The sequence below is a fragment of the Vulpes lagopus genome, chromosome 3 (assembly GCF_018345385.1).
Source record: "Vulpes lagopus strain Blue_001 chromosome 3, ASM1834538v1, whole genome shotgun sequence".
NCBI classification, from domain to species: domain Eukaryota; kingdom Metazoa; phylum Chordata; class Mammalia; order Carnivora; family Canidae; genus Vulpes; species Vulpes lagopus.
Genome location: NC_054826.1, coordinates 143,149,585 through 143,168,577, shown reverse-complemented (window position 1 = coordinate 143,168,577; position 18,993 = coordinate 143,149,585). Strand labels below are relative to the sequence as shown.

Sequence of the window (18,993 nt, the reverse complement as noted above, 5' to 3'; positions counted from 1 at the left end):
CCCCCATGCCATCAGATGACCCAGAGAATATATTTACAGAGCGCATCTTTTCTTCCTACCCCTGCGACTCCTTTTGCCACAATACCCCCCTCCAGTAAGTGTTGGAATCCTTACTGTGTGATCTTGTACAAATTTCACCTGTCTAGAGCTGGACATCTGGCATCCAGCTGCTCAGTCGCTCGTAATTGTGTACACGATGAGCTTTCTGTTCCTATCACTTTAACTGTAAGCCTCTTTGCGGGAAGGAAAAATGGCTCATCGAAGCTAAAGCTGAGTACTTGGAGGTGCCTAGGAATGGTGGGGGTCAAGGGCTGAAGCTAACCGGAAGAAGCTGGGTCTTCTCAATACACCCTGGAGTATGGACGCAAGAGTCGGCCTAGCTTTTCCTTCCTTCTCTGAAATCACCAATGGAGAGAGATTCATTTGTTTACCAAGGTAAACAGAGGCCTGACTCAGTGCTGATGAAGAGCATTCCCACCAAAGGACTAGGGAGGAGGACTTGGTGTGGTTGGGTGTGGGGTCGGGGAATGGAGGGCCTGCCTGGTAGTCCGGCAACCAGAGGGGTAGTGAAGGAGCCCCCAGGTTCCCAACTCAGAAGTGAGAAAGGGGATGGGTTACAGAAAGGGACCAGCGATGGAACTTCCTGGCAAATTCTGGAAAGTGCCCTAGGTGTTACTTCCCTTTCTCTTTCCCTCTGAGCAAGTTTTTGCCCTTCTGAGTCAAGTGCAGCTCTTTCCTCCCCTAGTGCTCTGCAAGGGGACTACTCTAGGTTTATGTTCCACCAGCAAAGCTGGCATTCCAAGTATGAGAGGAAACTGAGCAGGTTTCGTAAGAAACCTTCAGACCTCAGTGTCTCCTTATCCCCTTCTTCTCAACTTAGTGTTCCATGTCCTACAGATTTGGCTTTGATATCTCTTGGAAGGTTAAAAAGTAGGGTAGTCATTTTGGCTGAAAAAAGTAAACTGAACAGTCTACAGGAAGATACACAAAACTAGTTTTCCTATGGAGGAAGATAATTAATGAATGGTCTGGGGGAGAACTGAGGGCAGTTGGACAAGGAAAGGCAGGGGCGGAGAGTGGTGGAGTTGTGCTGGACAGCTTGTGCCCTCGTCCTTGAGAGAGGAAAGGATGCCACCACACAGGGAGAGCCACCTTGCTGTGCTTCCCCTCCTTCCAATTGCCTTGCAAGAGGAAGAAGATGGCAGTATGGAGGTGGAGTAACCATCTGTTCTCAAGGATGGGGACCAGACTTTAACTCACCACTGGAGATGAGCTATATTCACCTGGCATTGGTCTCAGGCACTAAATGTATTACACCCGAGAACACATTACATCAGGAAAGCGAGGTTAATTTTGTAAGAAAACCTAAGGTATTGTGAGAGTGACTTTGGTGGTGTTTCTTTCTTTCTTTTCTTTTTTTTTTTTTTTTTTTTTTTTATCTTGTTGGAGATGAAAGGTAGCACACAAAGAAATGGAGTCCTACTGCTCAGAGGTTTGTTATTCATAGTGAGACAGTTGGATGTTCTGCAAGCAAATCCCAGACCTGAAAAGAAGGCAGGAATAGCAAGGGAGTTTTTTTTTTTTTTTTTTTTTTTTCCCTCAGAACATTGGTCTGTTCAAGGAGAAGGCGATCCTTTGGATACATGAGAAGGAGCTTGTGAATCATTGTAAAAGGCCAAGGTTTGTGAAAACAGCGGGTGAAGAAGACAGCTGGAAGTCTGTTCAGAGCTTGAGCTAGCATGAGGGAAGGGAGTTTGTCGAGCAGTGGGATGGATAGCAAGGGGGTAGTCTGACTACAGGGATAAAGGCTGTCTAAAGCAGTGTTTCAGAGTTTTCGGATTACAACACAGTACAAAATGGGTTTTTGGACCACGACCCAGGATGTAAGTAAGTGTATGTGAGTCTGAAACCAGTTTCATGAAATGATACGTACCCTTACCCTGCATAGCATTCTGTTTTCTGTTTTTCTTTCTATGCTTTCTGTTCCTATTCAGTGTTCTGAAAAACTCATTATCCATTAGTGGATCAGAGTCCACTGCTTAGAGATGTTTGCCTAAGGTTTGGATAAGCAGGTTGCATTGGGGTTGGAGATGCTCGAGGGGAGCATAGAATTGATAGGGAAATCTGGACCTCTGTTGGTGGAGACAGGAGGAAGTGTGGGAACTCATCTGGTGTCTCATAGCAGGACTCATATTAGTGAAGGCAGCTGGATGGACAGGTGCAGAGGGGAACTTCCTACTGGTTCTATCCACATCAAAGCAAAATAGTTGGTTTTGAGGGAAAAGGAAGCGTGGAAGGAGTAAACTTGGATCTTTAGGGTTTAGGGCAGATTTTTCTTCTGTAGGTTAAGAGGACAAATGGATCCAGAACAAATTGCCTGGTGGATTTAGGCCACTTCCACTTTCATCAGCTGGATAGGGACCAGAGGGGCTCATAGTCTGATATGTGGGCAACTCCCCTTTCAGCTTTGAGAAGTTCTTACAAAAGTGGATGAGATGTGTTATTTCAAAATCCCATGTGCTGATGAAACTTATTAGGAAATTAGCTGCCTTACAGAGAATCAGAAGAATATTCTCATTACCTAGTGTAAAGGCGTTAGATTATCAAAGCTTCCTTAGATGTCTATTTCAAGATCTACAGTCAAACTGGAATCCTTATTCATAGTCTTTGGGATTGCCAAATAAGCTTGGAGAAATAGGTGAGGCAGCATGCAGCATCTGTAAGCTAATTTCCAGTAACTGGGTCCTGGGGTTTGATAATCAAGGGCAGAGTTTATCTGTGTGCCTTTGATTGCCTTTTCCTAACAACAAACACCTGACTCCTACACCTGGCACCCTCACCAGTAGGGCAAGTACCACAAAGGGTGGAAGGCCGCATGCACTGGTGTCAGAGTTCACTGGAGGTGCTTGTGTACTTGCTTGCCTGTGTCATACACATTCTGAACTCGTTAGATCCTCCCTTTGACCCATCCTTGCTTTGTTTGATTTTCTTTCCTTAGGTGATATGTTTTCAGCGTTTCACATTCCTTCTCCTCAGCTGTCTGGTATAGATCTAGTGCTTTCTCTGATGTAATCTCTGAGCTCTGGACTTGCTGGTGTCCACCTGACTGTTCCCATAGAATCCCGTGTGGGGATCCTGGCCTGTGCTGTGCTGGTGTCCACCGTATCCTGCCATGGCCAACCTAGAAATAACCATTCATTGATGGGTTTATACATTGGTTTTGATTTAATTTTTACATTTTGGGGACATGGAAAATCTGTCTTGGTCAAGTTAGTTTAGTTTTCTCCAAATAGGCTTACAAAAACCTTTCAAAAGTACACTTTGAAGGCATAGAAAACTTCTCCCTATTTGATATGTATTTACTTAGTGGAATGGGGGAAGAAGGAATTTTCATCTCGTGGAAAAATCAGAACAATTAAACCTTCCCTGTTTACAAAGCATTAACGTTTTAGGGACATAATTCCCCAAACTAGTCTTGTTCAATTAACATGTTTTGCTCTAGTACATGTGAAAACATTGAGACAATTAAGAATTTAAATTTTTTTATAATTTATTATGTGCTATTTTCAGGACTTGCAAAGACTATAGCTGTGTTCTGACTGAGAAAGATTCTTTTGCCTTTTCGTATTTTAAAAACCTGTATGAATGTCACTAAACAGACCAATTTCTTACGTGCTTTGTGGAGGAATCCAGGGCAAGATAAAGGCTCTAAAGGTAGGAGGCCAAGTTGCCCATAAGGAAGGCAGAGCCTGGGAGCAAAGGCAGCTTGTTTGGAATATCCCAGCTTAGTATCTCCCAACCAAACCCTTGAGACATTAGACAATTTGAGGATTCGAGAATGCTTTATAACCTCAAGTCGCTAAATGTTTTCTTTAGTGTTTTTTTTTTAATTACAAAAGTGAAACTTGCTTGTTACAAATAACAAAAACCATGAAAATAATCAATACAGAAGAGAATGACAGTTCACTTCTTCCCCTTTCTCCAGCTCCAATTTCCCCTGATTTCACTCCCGAATACAGCCAGTTAGCAGTTTGGGGGTATAGCCTTTCTTCTCTATAAATGCCAAAATACTCAGGTATTTATGAAAAATGTATTATTTTACTGCCTGCTTTTTTTTTCACCCTATAGTGTGTGATAGGTGAATGAATGCCTTTCTGTATCACCTTGTTTATTTAAATGTCTGTATAACCTTTGCTAGTGTGGCTGCACCAGTATATTTAATCATTTCCCTATCATTGGCCCTGAGAGTTGTTTCTAATGCTGTTGTAGACACCCTTGTACATGCATCCACTGACACATTCCTGTTTTAAGGATAAAAGATAAAATCATTGGTATACTGCTTATTTTGTAATTCATTTAACACAGTGGTATCAAAATGTATATATTCTGTACATTTAATTCCCCAAATATTCATTCAGGGGTAAAAGCACTAGACACTATAAGGATTTCATAGTGGGGCAGTGCACAGCCCTTCCTTACAAGAACTCACCATCTGGCATAGGGGAATTAGGCATACACACTGATTATAATATCTTTAGTTTTATTTATACCCATCCTTATTCCAAAAGTGATTCGGGATGGTTTACAAAGATGCATATGATAGGACAAGATGCAGTAAATTTCAGATGAGAGTGAAAAATAAACCAAAGGAAAATAAGATGGAGTTATGAGGGAGGTTAGTTAGTGTACTTTGAAGTTTTGTCTGTAAACTTTCCAGCAGCCTAAGAGGAGATGTAAACAGTCCACAACAAGGTTCAAGGTTTCTAGAAGAGAAATCAAATTGGAGAAATCCATCTATTCCTGATTCTAGGAGGTGAGAGAAATTTCCCCTTTGGATTTTCAGCCAGAAAACATTGCATTTGCGATGGCCGGGATTCCCAACAACATCCCTAGTGTTGTACAGTAAAACCTAGTGACCTTGCCTTGTGATGCCATTTCATACCATGTTCCTTACTGTTCATCAGGGGTATCATGCCTTGGCACTCCTCAGTGAAGGGCCATTAGAGTGAGAGGTAAGATCATGGGCTTAATCCAGAGAGAGCTTTAAGAGGACAGATTAAAACAGCAATCTGGTATTGTTCTCAGGCAATTTTTTCCTATAAGGTAGTACAGATTATATAATTTTTGTAGAATATTATGAGTAGAATCCACTTGCCCAGGATTTCTAGGATTGCAACTTACACAGCAAGAAGTGGGGGTGTTTACTTATTTATTTTTAAAGTTTTTATTTGAATTCCAGTTAACATACAGTGTAATATTAGTTTTAGGTATACAATATAGTGATTCAGCACTTCCATACACCACCCTGCACTTACCATGACGAGTGCACTCCTCAATCCTCCATCATCTATTTCAGCCACCTCTAAGAAGTGAGGATGCTTAAATAGCATTAATGTATCAGAACTATAGCAATGAGTGAAAAGTTTTCCTCTTAAAAACATACACGCACAAATCTGTAGTTGGTCCGTATAGGAAGGATGGTACATGCTCACACAGAGAAGGGTTCAGGGTCACCATTCCAAGAAATCTCAAGAGCGTGTTCCAGCTCTCAGTTATTACTAAGTTGTAGCATGTGAGAGTGTTAGCGGGACTCCAAGATCTACAGGTCAGTGCAGTGTGACCTTGTTTTGTGAAGCTGGGAAACTTCAAGTCTCATGAACCTTGAGTCTATGCTTCCATGATCATATTCACTCAAGTCTTAACTCAGAATGTTGTCCCAGAACAGTTCTTTATTACCCAGCCTATGGGTTAAGCTAAGGTACTTATATAGGACTTAGCCTGAATTTAAACATGAGATTGTAGTAAATGTTAACCTTGAGGTCATCCGAAGCTACATGTGATTGTTTTGTACATCACCTCATGGCCTGAGAAATGGTTCAGGGAAACATGTCACTGTGTTCAGATTTTTTTGACTGCCTGACAAGTGTCATGAGGCTGGTGAATATCCTGTTTATTGGGAAACAGTGCCGTTGGGCAAAGGCAATCTTACGGGAAGACGGGAAGATGTCAGAAGAGAAGAGAAACCACTCTCAGTGTGCCTTGGTAGGGTGTTAAGTGGCCTTTAGGGAACAACATGAAAGGCTACCTAGAGAGTTTAAAAACTCTGGCTTCTTCTTATTTAAGCCACCATATCCCCCAATCAGATCAGAGGTGTAGACAAGCTGCAGGGCCCCTAGGCCATAGGTTAAAAGGAGGGGGAAATGATCACATTGCTTTAAATCCTGAATATCCTATCCCTCTGTGACTTGGTACCATTTGAGACATGGGTGTAACATTTCTTGCTTAGGAAAAGGTGGTGATAACAGGTGCTATCCTTTATTGAGTGGTGTTTTGATGTACTCCTGAATAACCACCCCCAAACCTAGTGGCTTAAAACAGTGATTTATTCTTTCTCATGATTCTGTGGGTGGCTGGGCAGTTACTCTGCTGGTTATAGGCTCATATATATGGCTGCATTCAGCTGGAGGGTCCACTGGGCTGGCAGATCGGAGGAGGCTTACCAGTGTGGCGCAGGTGGCTTGTATTGAGTGCTGTCTGTCAGCGGGGTGTCTCAGTTCTGCAGATGGTCTCTCATGCTCCAGTAGACTAGACCAGTTTCTTTATGTGGCAAGTTTAGAGCAATGCTCGGGAGAGCAAAAGGCAGATGCTCTAAGAGGTGCTTTGAGGCTTACTGAGGCCCTGGGATCCTCACAGCCTCTCTTCTACTCATTGTTTGTCATCAGGGGGCAAGGCCAGCTCAGATTCATGGGTGACAGGAGTGGTGATGTCACACTGCCAAGGAATTATCACAAGTGGTTACATGTGCCAAACACTGTGCTTGATGTACTTAATCCATCTCACTCAAACCAGACAACAGTCTTGCAATGTTTGCATTCTTATCCCTTTCCATAGGACTTGCAAGTCAGAAAGGTTATATTTTTCTTGCCCATGGCCTCTGGGAGTAGGATTTGATTTTAGGTCTCCCTTGAATTGAATGGAATGTATTTTAAGACTCAACAGGTGAGAGAATTTTGCTAAATTGTTCTTCAGCTCCTTTACCCCATTAGTACTTTTTATGGCTCCTGTGGGGAGTAGGCAAAAAGAGAGAAAATGGAAGATAGGCGGACTTTGTCCTGCCTCAGCCACTTCTCTGCATCCCAAGGACTCTCTCAGGGGTAATCCGATTGACAATTTGAAGGGGAGAAGGACCTCCCTTTTTCCTTAGGTTCTGATTTCCCAGCTTGCTTGGCAGTGATTCCTTTAGAAGAGGAACAAAACATATTTGGAAAAATCTTGCTCTGTCCAGCTTTTCCTTGATTTCACAGTGTTGGCAGAAAGCCAAGAGATGTCCCAAGCCAAGAGGCTCCCTTCCAGGAAGAGAATTGCAGGGAAATAAGGACATTGGATGTTGTGTAGAAGTTGGCTGCAGAACATCAGTCCTCTTCCCAAGTCCCCCAGGTGACACAGTGCCACCTGGTCCCTGCTTTAGCTGTTAGGCTCCTCATACACTAACCTCTTCTAAGGCTTGGGGACTGTGTTGTACTTGAAATCTTGAGTTTCCTAAGGATGGGCCCTCTAATTGTACATGCTTCTAACCCCCCTATTATTTGTGTCAAGTGCTATATTTGTGCAATCTCCCAATTACTATTGTCTGCTAGCTTAAGACATTCTGGTTTATCCAAAATCCAGTGGCTGTCATTGGATCTCTTAGGTTTGCAAAACAAAAACTTCTTTATAAAAATTTTAAGTGGGGTTAGATGCTAGGAAATGTTTAACAATTAAATAAAATGTAATCTGTACTCTGAGCCTTAAGGCCCTAGAAAATGGACTGAATTTCTAAGGTGAGAATTTTTCAGTGGATTGGGAATCAGGAACTAGCAGAGCAGTAGGGCGAGCTGGGGAAGGCAGCCTTTTCCTGTCACTCTCCTACAGCCACACTTCTTGTTAGGCATTATAAAAATAAATCCCCAGGGTGCCTGGGTGGTTGGTTGAGTGTCTGTCTTCGGCTCAGGTTATAATCATGGGGTCCTGGGATTGAGTCCTGCACTGGGCTCCCTGTGGGGAGCCTGCTTCTCCCTCTGCCTGTGTCTCTGCCTGTCTCTCTGTATCTCTCTTGAATAAATAAAATCTTTAGGAAAAAAAATAAAGACAAATCCCATATCAGAGAGTAAGTGCAAAAGGAAATAAAAAAATGTGAATAAGACAAGACTTAAAAAGTTGATACAATATAGGTTAACTGTATTAGATTTCATTTTATTTATTTTCAAGTTAATAGCCAGAACATGTAAAAAGTGTAAGTAAATGTAAGCTAGGAAAATAAGAATGAATGTTTTATTAAAATCCTAATTAAAAATACCTGTAATAGAAGGGAGACCTGATTAAGTGCTGTAGGAAACCAAGGAGAGAAATTATTTCTTGAAACAGCAGGAATTCTCAGAGAGGGGTTAAGGAGCTGGAGGATTATGGAAGTTAGGTTGGCTTTTATGTAGTTGGCTTCCCGTAGACTTTCACACTAGTGCTAATGGTTCTTGAACTTGATGCTCAGAAAAGGAGAAGAGGTGGAATGTTTTCTGCGCATAATTTTCCTTTTCTCGTATAGCTTTCAATGTAGAATTAAAATAACAGTAATGCCAATAAAACCCAAAACCTATAACTGTAGTTAATTGAGACCTTTGTATATATTTGATTAGATGTTCAATGGTTTTTACATGAATAAAAAGATAAGAGTGTGTAGTGTGATAGTTATTCTTTACTGGGGGGGGGGAGGTTATTGTCTCTGGTTAATTACTGACATTTCACAAGCATTTAGATAGATAATTGCAGTGTACCACCTATATGAAAATGCAAACAAAACTGAGAATGATTGGGTGAGGTGCAAGTATGTATGCCTTTTTTTGATAGGGTTTTTGTTTGGTTTGGCAAATAGCTTCTGTAGACCTGTGTTCATTTCTGAATAGCTTACAGTTTGCAAATAGAAACTTTAAAACACTTTAACATGTTAGGCCTAGTGACATAGCTAAATCAAGAAGTACTTCTGTCGTGGATAAGAGAATGAAAATACAATGCAGATTATAATTATTTATGAAACCTTTGAACACATACCATTTTTTATAAGGAGTTTGGGATAGAGAAACCATTTATGTTACTGCTATATTCTAAATGTCTGTCTGTCCCCCACCCTAAAAATTCATATGTTGAAATCTCAGACTTCCAGCCTCCAGAACTGTGGGCAACAATAAATTTCTGATGTTTATAAGTCACCCGGTCTGTAAGTCACCCGTTCTCTGGTATTTTGTTAGAGCAATACAAATGGACTAAAACACATATTCAGTAATAGTTTATAATATTTCGTTGGTGCTCTTTACTCTTGGACATTCGAGGTGAGGATCCTTTTGAAGTAAATATGTTTTCATGCTGTAATACGGGGGTTATCAATTTAGAATATTCTTTTTTTTTTCAAATATTCTGACTATACTGTAAAATGAGAGACCTGTTGTTGATGAGGTATTAGAATGGAAAGCCCATGTAAGGATATGAATGCCTGTATTAATCATTTTTGTTTAATACACATGTATGAGCACAGGCCCTGTATGTGGCAGGGGAAACAAGTTCATGTTTCCCACCTTCATGGGGGTTCACATTTCACCAGGGGAAGGAGACATTGATTTAAATTGTAGCTATAACTGACAAAAACTATGTGATCTCACTCATGTGGAATCTAAAAATCAGATTAATAAACAAGCAAAAAAAAAAAGCAGAATAAGACCTATAAATACAGAGAACAAACTGATGGTTGCCAGAGGGGAGGAGTGTGAGGTGGGCAAAATGACTGAAGGGGAGAAGGAGATATGGGCTTTCAGTTATGGAATGAATAAGTCACAGGAATAAAAGGCACAGCATTGGGATATAGTAATTGTATTGTAATAGTGTTGTGTGGTGACAGATGGGAGCTATACTTGTTGTGAGTGTTTCTAACATATAGACTTACTGAATTATTATGTTGTATGCCCAAAACTAATATAACACTGCATATTAGTATACTAAAAAAAATAGTTTTTTTAAATTGCAGCTGTAGGGCAGCCTGGGTGGCTCAGCAGTTTAGCACCACCTTTGGCCCAGGGTATGATCCCGGAGACGCAGGATCAAGTCCCACATCAGGCTCCCTGCATGGAGTCTGCTTCTCCCTCTGCCTCTCTCTCTCTCTCTCTCTCTCTCTCTCTCTTTTTCTGTGTGTGTGTCTCCCATGAATAAATAAATAAAATCTTTTAAAAATTGCAGCTGTAAAGGGGAAGAACTTGGCACTATGACTATGAGAGCAGAGAAGGCTGACCTGGTGCTGGAGCTTGGGGAAGGCCTCTCTGAGGAAGTGAGGGTTGACGTGAGAGCTGAAGAAGTATGAGAGTTAACCTGGGAGTAGGAAGCAGAGTGGGGGGTGGGGATAGGTTCTGCAAAGGCCTTCTAAAGGCAGAGAATGTGGCATCTTTAAGGAACAGAAAGGTCACACTAGCTGGAGTGTAGCAAGTGAGGGCAAGTGCCAGTTGAGGCTAGAGAAAGTAGGGTACTCGTAAGAGCACTTGGAAACCATTGTAGGTTTTAAGTTGGGGGTAGGTGAGGATGTGACATAATCAAGGGCAGCTTTGAGTGAAGATTCCCCTGGAGTCCTCCAGTTTGTTTGGAGATAGTCTGCGGTTTACAGATAGTCTAGAAAAGTGATGATCATAGCTAGAGAAAAATGGATATTTTTGAAAGCTCTTTGAGAAATGAAACCCATAGACTTGTTGGATTGGATTATGGGGCATAATAGGAAGGTCCAGAAAGCAAGTTATTAAGGATGGCTCCTAGGCTCTGTCTGTCAAATCTGGATATACAGACTCACTGAAATGAAGAGCCTAGAAGAGGACTAAGTTTAGGGGTCAAGTCATGAGCTTGGTTTCAGATGCCTTTGAAATCTTATGTGGTACTGACAAGTAGGCAGTGGGCTGTATACATCAGGAGCTCAAAGGGTCTGGGAGGGATATTTCAACTTGAGATTGTTCTGCATGTAAGTGGTTACTGATGTCACAGATATAGGTGAAATCACATAGGAAGCAAGTAGAGAGAAGAGGATCTGATTGAGCCTTAGGGAATTCTCTTATTTAGTGACTGGACAGAAGATGAAGTAAGGTGTTAGAGAAGCACAGGGAAGGAAGTATTACAAGGAGAAAGTGGTCAATAGTGTCTGACATTTCTGAGAGTTCAGGTAACACGAAGGCCATGTTAGGAGTCATTGTTGACTTAGTGATAGCCATTTCAGGGGAGTGATGAAGGTGGGGATAGAATGGAGTGGGCTAAAGAGCAAGAGAGATGAGATATGGTAGTATGGATACACCTTTCTAGAACTTTGTCTTTCAAGGGAGTGGGGGGGGGGGGGAGGAGAGAAGGCAAGAGAGAAAACTATCAGATTAAAGAAGTGGTGGATTTGTTGATTTTTGTTTCTACTGAGAACTTGAGCCTGTTTAAATGCCAGTAGAAAAATCTAGTTGCAGAGAATTAAGGATCACGGGGAGCAGAAGATTCCCAGGGCAACCAGAAAGGATGGATCCCGAGTGCATGGGTTGGAGAGGTTGTCCTGGGATGGAAGGACAGATGGGTGAAGATGCAGGTAGTTGGTGACTGCGTTTTCTTATGTTAGCTTCTGTTCTTTTATGAGGTCAGATGGGGGTTATCTGTTGAGAATGGGGGTGCATGGCTAGAGGTTTGAAAAGTAGGGATGATTTGGAAAATGAATGGTGGTGTGTGAGAGGATGGGTCGGCCAGGGCAGTGTGATGGGAGTGCAGCCAGTGTTGAGGGCTGTCTAATCCCTCTGCCATTTTTCACTCACCAGCCCCAATCCCTTCTGGTGTGTGGCACTTCCCAACAGAGCTCTGATTGTTTAGGGCTCATCGCTGAGTAAATAGTTGAGCAGTTCTGGGGTTGGAGCTTTGCCAGCTCTTGGCAGTGGAATAGGAATGTAGGGTGCTAGTAAGAGTATTACTAAAATGATAGGCTCTAGGATCTAAGCTGATGAAAGAGGGAAGTAAAACACAGGAAAGGGCTGGTGGGTTGGGAACAAGCCAAGAAGTCAGTGGACTCAAAAATGTTGTAATACTGAGCACACTTGAATAAAGGTCAACAGGGGAATACTTGAAATGTTATTGTGGAGTCAGGAAAACAGTGAATCAGGAATGATAAAGGTCCATGAGTGGTTGAGGTGGCATGGAAGAGGTGCCAGTTCTGATGAAGAAAGAAGGACAGGGCTGTTAAGGAAGGCTGCACCTTCTACGTAGTGAGAAGTCACTCAGTGAGAAGTCACTAGGACTTGAGGAGATTGGGGAACTGGGAAAGTCTCTGACTGGGAGAAAACATCCAAGAGGTTGGAATATACAATACCAGTGAGGAGAGGGAGAGGTGGCATCACTAAATAGCAGGAGCAAAGCATGCTGGGTGTTTCCAGGCAGCAGGGGACAGGAGGAGTCGGGCCCAAAGGAGACCATGAGGAGTAAAGAGGACATGGGGCCACCTCCTGGTTCCGAAGTGTGGGAGACCAGGCAGTGATGACCTGAGGGGACTGGAGGGGTGGGGGAGGGTGGTTTTCAGAGCTCACAGAGGAGAGGCCAAGGACAGAGATCTGTTCCCTGGGCATGGAGCAGCAGCACAATGGGGGGCCTAGTGGGAGGATTTGGGAGGTGAACAGTGAGGGGCTGGGTCAGGTGGCTGCTGGGGAGAAACTCAGGAGCATGATAGGGAGAGTCACGTGGTCTCTGCAGATAGGTATCTGCAATGGGGTCTGCCTGCATGTGAGAGTGTTGTTGACTAATGCCAACTGGGAGGGGTTAGGGGCCTAAGGGCTAGTGGCCAGACAGTCGTCTTATTGCCCTTGGCTGGCGTGGTGACAGACCCAGAAATTGCATACCCTCTTGCCGCTGGGGACGGATAGTGGTGGAAGCAGAAACATAACTGAATGTGCACCGTATGCCACGTACTGTTCTAAGTGTCCAACATACGTATGGTTCATGCCTCATGACAACCATGCCAAGCTAGTAGTATTATCCCCATTTTACAGGGAACTGAGGTTCAGGTAAGGCAAATTTAGTAATCTGTCCTGAGTCACACAGCAAGCGGTGGAATGAAGTTCAACCTCAAGACCGCAACTCTGTGTGTTCCCCACTGAGTTATATGTACTTAATATCTTCCTACATATGTAATTTTGATTTTTAAAAACCTAAATGATAGACTGTTGAGAAGTTTACATAGTGTTAATGAAAAATTGTCTATTTTTAAAAGGTTTTGTTTTTTTGACAGAAAGCACAAGCAAGGGGAGTAGCAGAGGGAGGGGGTAGGGAGAAGCAGGCTTCGTGTTGAGCAGGGAACCCAATGCAGGGCTCCATCCCAGAACCCTGAAATCATGACCTGAGCTCAAGGCAGGTCCCCCCAATTTTTTTTTTTTTAGATACCAAAGTTCAGGTTCAGTTTAGTCCTAGAATTAGAGAATCTTTCTTTGAGAGTGCTCTCAAAGCCTCAGGTCCACCTCCTTGAGGTCCTTTTACCACCTCCGTGATGGATACTTGGGCACTTCTAAATTGTTAGAAGGTTCTTCCTTAAATTAAGCTGAACTCTTCCCTCCCTGTAATTTTTGCCATTTGTGCCATTTTGAGTAATGCAGAATCAGTTCCTTCTTTCACTTTTCCGCATGACACCGAAGATGTTTGCAGAATGCTCTTGAGTCTTTTCTAAGTAATCTTGTTCCCAATGATATGTGATTAATTCAGAGTAAAGTGAGAATAAGTATCTTGATCCAAAGGTATACTTTTATGCTGACTATAAATGAGCCTGAACTTTTTTTTTTCGTATCTTCATTACATTATCTCTCATTGGTTTGTGTAACTTAAAATGCTAAGGCTTCCACTGTGTGTGTGTGTGTGTGTGTATGTGTGTGTATGTGTATGTGTGTGTGTGTGTGTTATGTAGCTATTATACTAAATCTTGTACTTAGGTATTGCCTTTAAAAAATGTATTCCTATTATACTTTTTCTTTCTGATTGGGATTCACTATTTCAGCTTATGAAGATAACTTAGAAACTAATTCTGTTAACCTATTATATTAGCTATCTTTCCCAGCTCTGCATTATATGCAGATTGAGTACCATATAAATATCTGTTAAAAATGTTACATATAAGAGACCAAGAGAGAACCTTATGGGATAGCAGGAGTTATTTCTCAAGTCTATTTCAGATCATATGACCTGAGCCAAAGGCAGATGCTCAACCACTGAGCCACCCAGGTGCCCCTCCAAGATTCTTAATCTAGGTCAGTAATAAGCATTGTCCATTTTCCCCCTTTTCTTGTCTGATTCAACGAATGAAAGGGGCACTTTGCTTTCTACTGGAAGCCTTGATTTTCTGGGGAAATTTGTAAAAAATCATTGGATTTGTCCTTGATTTGGCATGACTGATGAAGCAAGCAGCTGCTTAATAAGAAACAAAGCTGGGAGTAGAACAATTTAATTAGCTTCTGTCTGTTGAGCCTTTAATAGAAGCCACAGCTCCACTGACTATATGGAGCTCTTTAGTTTTAAATGAGACATTTTTGCAAAGGGAGACTCAACATGTACCCTAAAGACCCCGTTAAGTGAAAGTGAATCTGTTAAAAATAAAAAATAAGCCAGACTTAACAAAAAGTAGCCTTTTAGGAATGAGGAATTTCTTTTTTTCTTCTAAATTATTATTTAAATTCTAGTAAGTTAGCATATAGTGTAATACTGGTTTCAGGAGTAGAATTTGGTGTTTCGTCCCTTACAGATAACACCCAGTGTGCATCACAAGTACATCACCATTTAGTCCTCTTCATCTACTTCCCTCCATCAACCCAGAGTTTGTTCTCTATCATTAAGAGTCTCTTATGGTGGGATGCCTAGGTGGCTCAGTTGGTTAGCATCTGCCTTTGGCTCAGGTCATGATCTCAGGATCCTGGGAATGAGCTCCACATTAAGCTCTGCATCGGGTTCCCTGCTCAGCAGGGAGCCTACTTCTCCTTCTGCCCTTCTCCTTGCTTGTGTTCTCTCTGTCAAATAAATAAACTCTTTTTTTAAAAAAAGTCTCTTATGGTTTGCTTCCCTCTCTTTCTTTTCCCTTCCCGTGTGTTTATTGTTTTGTTTCCTAAATTCTATATATGAGTGCAATCATATGGTATTTGTCTTTCTCTGACTGACTTATTTTGCTTAATATCATACAGTATAGCTCCAACCACATCATTACAAATGGCAATATTTCATTCCTTTGATGCCTGAGTAATATTCCATTGTGTGTGTGTATGTGGCGGGGGGGGGGGTGTTGTGTCTATAACACCTCTTTTTTATCCATACATTAGTCAATGGATGTTTAGACTCTTTCCATAATTTGGCTATTGTTGATAATGCTGCTATAAATATCAGGGTGCACGTGCCCCTTTGAATCAGTATTTTTGTATTCTTTGGGTTAATCCTCAGTAGTGCAATTGCTGGATCATGGCATAATTCTATTTTTAACTTTTTGAGGGGGAACCTCCATACTGTTTTCCAGAGTGGCTGCCCAGTCTGCATTCCCATTAGTAGTGTAAGAGGGTTCCCCTTTCTCTGCATCTTCACCAACATCTATTGTTTCTTGTGTTGTTAATTTTAGTTATCAGTTAATTCTGATAGGGATGAGGTGGTATCTCATGATTTTGATTTGTATTTCCCTGATGCTTACTGATGTTGAGCATCTTTATATGTGTCTGTTAGCCATCTGTATGACTTCTTTGGAAAAATGTCTATTTATGTCTGCCCATTTCTTAAATGGGTTATTTTTGGGGTGTTGTTTTGGTAAGTTCTTTACAGATTTTGGATACTAACCTTTTATCATATAAGTCACTTGCAAATATGTTCTCCTTTTTTTTTTTTTTTTTTATTTATTTATGATAGCCACACAGAGAGAGAGAGAGGCAGAGACACAGGCAGAGGGAGAAGCAGGCTCCATGCACCGGGAGCCCGACGTGGGATTTGATCCCGGGTCTCCAGGATCACGCCCTGGGCCAAAGGCAGGCGCCAAACCGCTGAGCCACCCAGGGATCCCCAAATATGTTCTCCTATTCCATAGGCTGCCTTTTAGTTTTGTTGATTGTTTCCTTCACTGTGGAGAAGGTTTTTATCTCAGTGAAGTCCGAGTAGTTCATTATTGCTTTTGTTTCCCTTGCCTCTGGCAATGTGTCCAGTAAGAAGTTGCTATAGCCAAATCAAAGAGAGTGCTGCCTGTGTTCTGTAGGATTTTGATGGTTTCCTATCTCACATTTAGGTCTTTTGTCCATTTTGAATTTATTTTTGTGTATGGTGTAAGAAAGTGGTCCAGTTTCATTGTTCTGCATGTTGCTGCCAGTTTTCCCAACACCATTTGTTGAAGAGACTGTCCTTTTTCTAGTGGATATTATTTCCTGCTTCATTGAAGATTAGTTGACCATATAGTTGTGGGTCCATTTCTGGGTTTTCTATTATGTTTCACTGATCTATCTGTCTGTTTTTGTGTCAGAACCATATTGTCTTGATGACTACAGCTTTGTAATATAACTTGAAGTCTGGAATTGTGATGCCTCCAGCTTTTCTTTTCTTTTTGAGGATTGCTTAGGGTATTTGGGGTCTTTTGTGGTTCCATACACATTTTAGGATTATTTGTTCTAGCTCTGTGAAAAATACTGGTGGTATTTTGATAGGGATTGCATGAAATATGCAGATTGCTTTGGGTAGGATAGACATTTTAATAATGTTTGTTCTTCCAGTAGGAATGAGGAATGTCTTTAATGGTGAGTTGTTCAAGTGTTTTTTTAACATGCTGGGTAATAGTTCATAAAATGGATAATATTGTGTGATACCTACTATGTTTTATAATATAACTTTAGAAATCATTAATGAGGGCAGCCCCGGTGGTGCAGTGGTTTAGCACCGCCTGCAGCCTGGGGTGTGATCCTGGAGACCCGGGATCGAGTCCCATGTCCGGCTCCCTGCATGGAGCCTGCTTCTCTCTCTGCCTGTGTCTCTGCCTCTCTTTCGCTCTCTCTGAATAAATAAATAAATAAATCTTAAAAAAAAAAAAAAGTTGCACCTTGGAAAAAAAAGAAATCATTAATGAAACAAATGCTCATTATATAGTTGAATTTTAACAAAAGTAAATGAGTAGCTTATGTCCAGCCACCCACCAGGACTAACAGGGAACATACAGAATCCTTCAGGGCAAGCTATCCTCACAATGAAGCTTAAACTCTCCACTCCTTTCTGGTTACTGGTTTCATTTTTTAATATTTATCTGCCCACCTGGCCTCCAGATCCCCATTTACTTTAATCTTAGAAAACCATTTTCCCTATTACATCTCACTTAGTGAATTATAATGATGTTTAATTCATGTACAAAACTTTTATGTGTTATTTGGTTAATATTAAACCTAGGTTAAAAGATCACAAATTAAATTTTTAATACCCTAAAACACATGTTGAATTGTAAAAAAAAGTAAATGAACAATAAGGTTAATGGAATCTCAGGGAGAAGAATTGTAATATCAATATTTTTACTGAGCACACACATCAGAAAGAAAGAATGGGGAAAGAACTCATTACAGACACATGAGTTCTGTCAGAAGGGGCCCTGTGGGAGCCTGATTCTTATTATGAGGTCCTGGTTGGAAGGGAATGAAGTGGGGTTATTGCTAGTACAGTCAATGACTTGGCTTTTCTCTAGTGAATTGGCTTCAGTAGGTGACTTTATTTCTTCACATGAGGCAGCTGGAAATATGTATTGATTCATTTCCTTTTCATTTGAGGGTCAGCTCTCTCAAAGATGGAGCCATTTCTAGAAATGCTGTATTTGCTGAATATGAGCAAATGCTTTAGTGTCTTTCTTTTGGTCTGAATGTTCCGAAGATTTTAGGATCCAAATACAGTTCAGTTCAGTGAGATGGAAAACATACTTTGAATGTGTATATATGCATATTACTATTCTTTCTACTAACTCTACCATTAAAACCTGAAGTTCTTTTATAAAAATCTTTTATTTTAGAGATAAAAAGCCATGGGCTATTTTTGGTTCAAAGATGTGTGTGATTGCAGAATACTTCTTAAAAGTTAAATTCTAATTTAAGCAGCAACAGTGGTATAGTTCTTTTTTCTAAGATAGTATTATTCTTCTTAACATTTTAATTTTGTTTTAAATGTCATTTGTCTCACTGTACAATTTTTATAATATAATTATTTTTGTTTTGCTGTTGCAGATAATCTTGGTTTTATTATGATTTTTGGCCTAATTGTTTCTTAGAAATTATCTAATGAACTCATATAGATGAGGAAGTTAAGGCATAGAGAAATCAGGTGATTTTTCCTAAGTTTAATTAAAAATATTACTAAAAGAATACCTTCAGTTATAGTACTTGAAATGCCCTCTTAAACTCTAAGACTGAGATAATTTTGGAAATCATACTGTTAAATTTGCCTTCTAAAATTGACAATAGTGAGATATTTAAGATAATTTTCCCTTCTCTTTAAATACAAATACAAAATACATGACAAATAGCTGATAAAGACTTAAAAGTCTTTTAGTTTCCTTGTATTCTGGTATTTGTGCAAGTTAAAATATATTATTAAAAATGTAAGCACATAACTCTTTTAAAATAAAATTAGATTTATTATGAGCAATTTAAAGCAATTAACAGCTATCTTTTTTTTCCTTAACAGGTTGAAGAAATATGGACACCAACACCAAAGTGGTCTCCAGCACTGTTTTTACCAGCTTTTTCACCTTTCAGCTTCTTTTCTACTTTATAAGTTTCTGGTTTTCAGCAAAAGTTTCTCCAGGTTTTGTTAGTCTCAGCTTTGAGAAGAAGATTGAATGGAACTCCAGGTAAAGCATATGAAAATGTAACTGATTTTTGAAAGTTAGTTTTATGAAATAAAATTATCTAAAATATTTCCAAAAAATTGTTCATTTAAGGTCTAACAAAA

At 40.7% G+C, this 18,993-nt stretch overlaps 1 protein-coding gene across 6 annotated transcripts in view; it reads left to right on the top strand.

Moving 5' to 3' along the window:
- Positions 1-18,993, top strand: part of LOC121486587 (TLC domain-containing protein 4-like) — a 104,758-nt gene that overhangs the window by 35,681 nt on the left and 50,084 nt on the right. For 5 of the 6 annotated variants that reach the window (XM_041747564.1, XM_041747561.1, XM_041747563.1 and 2 more), the window contains one exon: positions 18,727-18,892. In XM_041747564.1, the coding sequence (XP_041603498.1) occupies positions 18,738-18,892 (155 nt within the window). In that variant the 5' untranslated portion in view covers positions 18,727-18,737. Of the gene's footprint in view, positions 1-17,568; positions 17,672-18,726; positions 18,893-18,993 lie in introns of those variants that run through there. The other variant, XM_041747565.1, reaches the window with a different exon arrangement.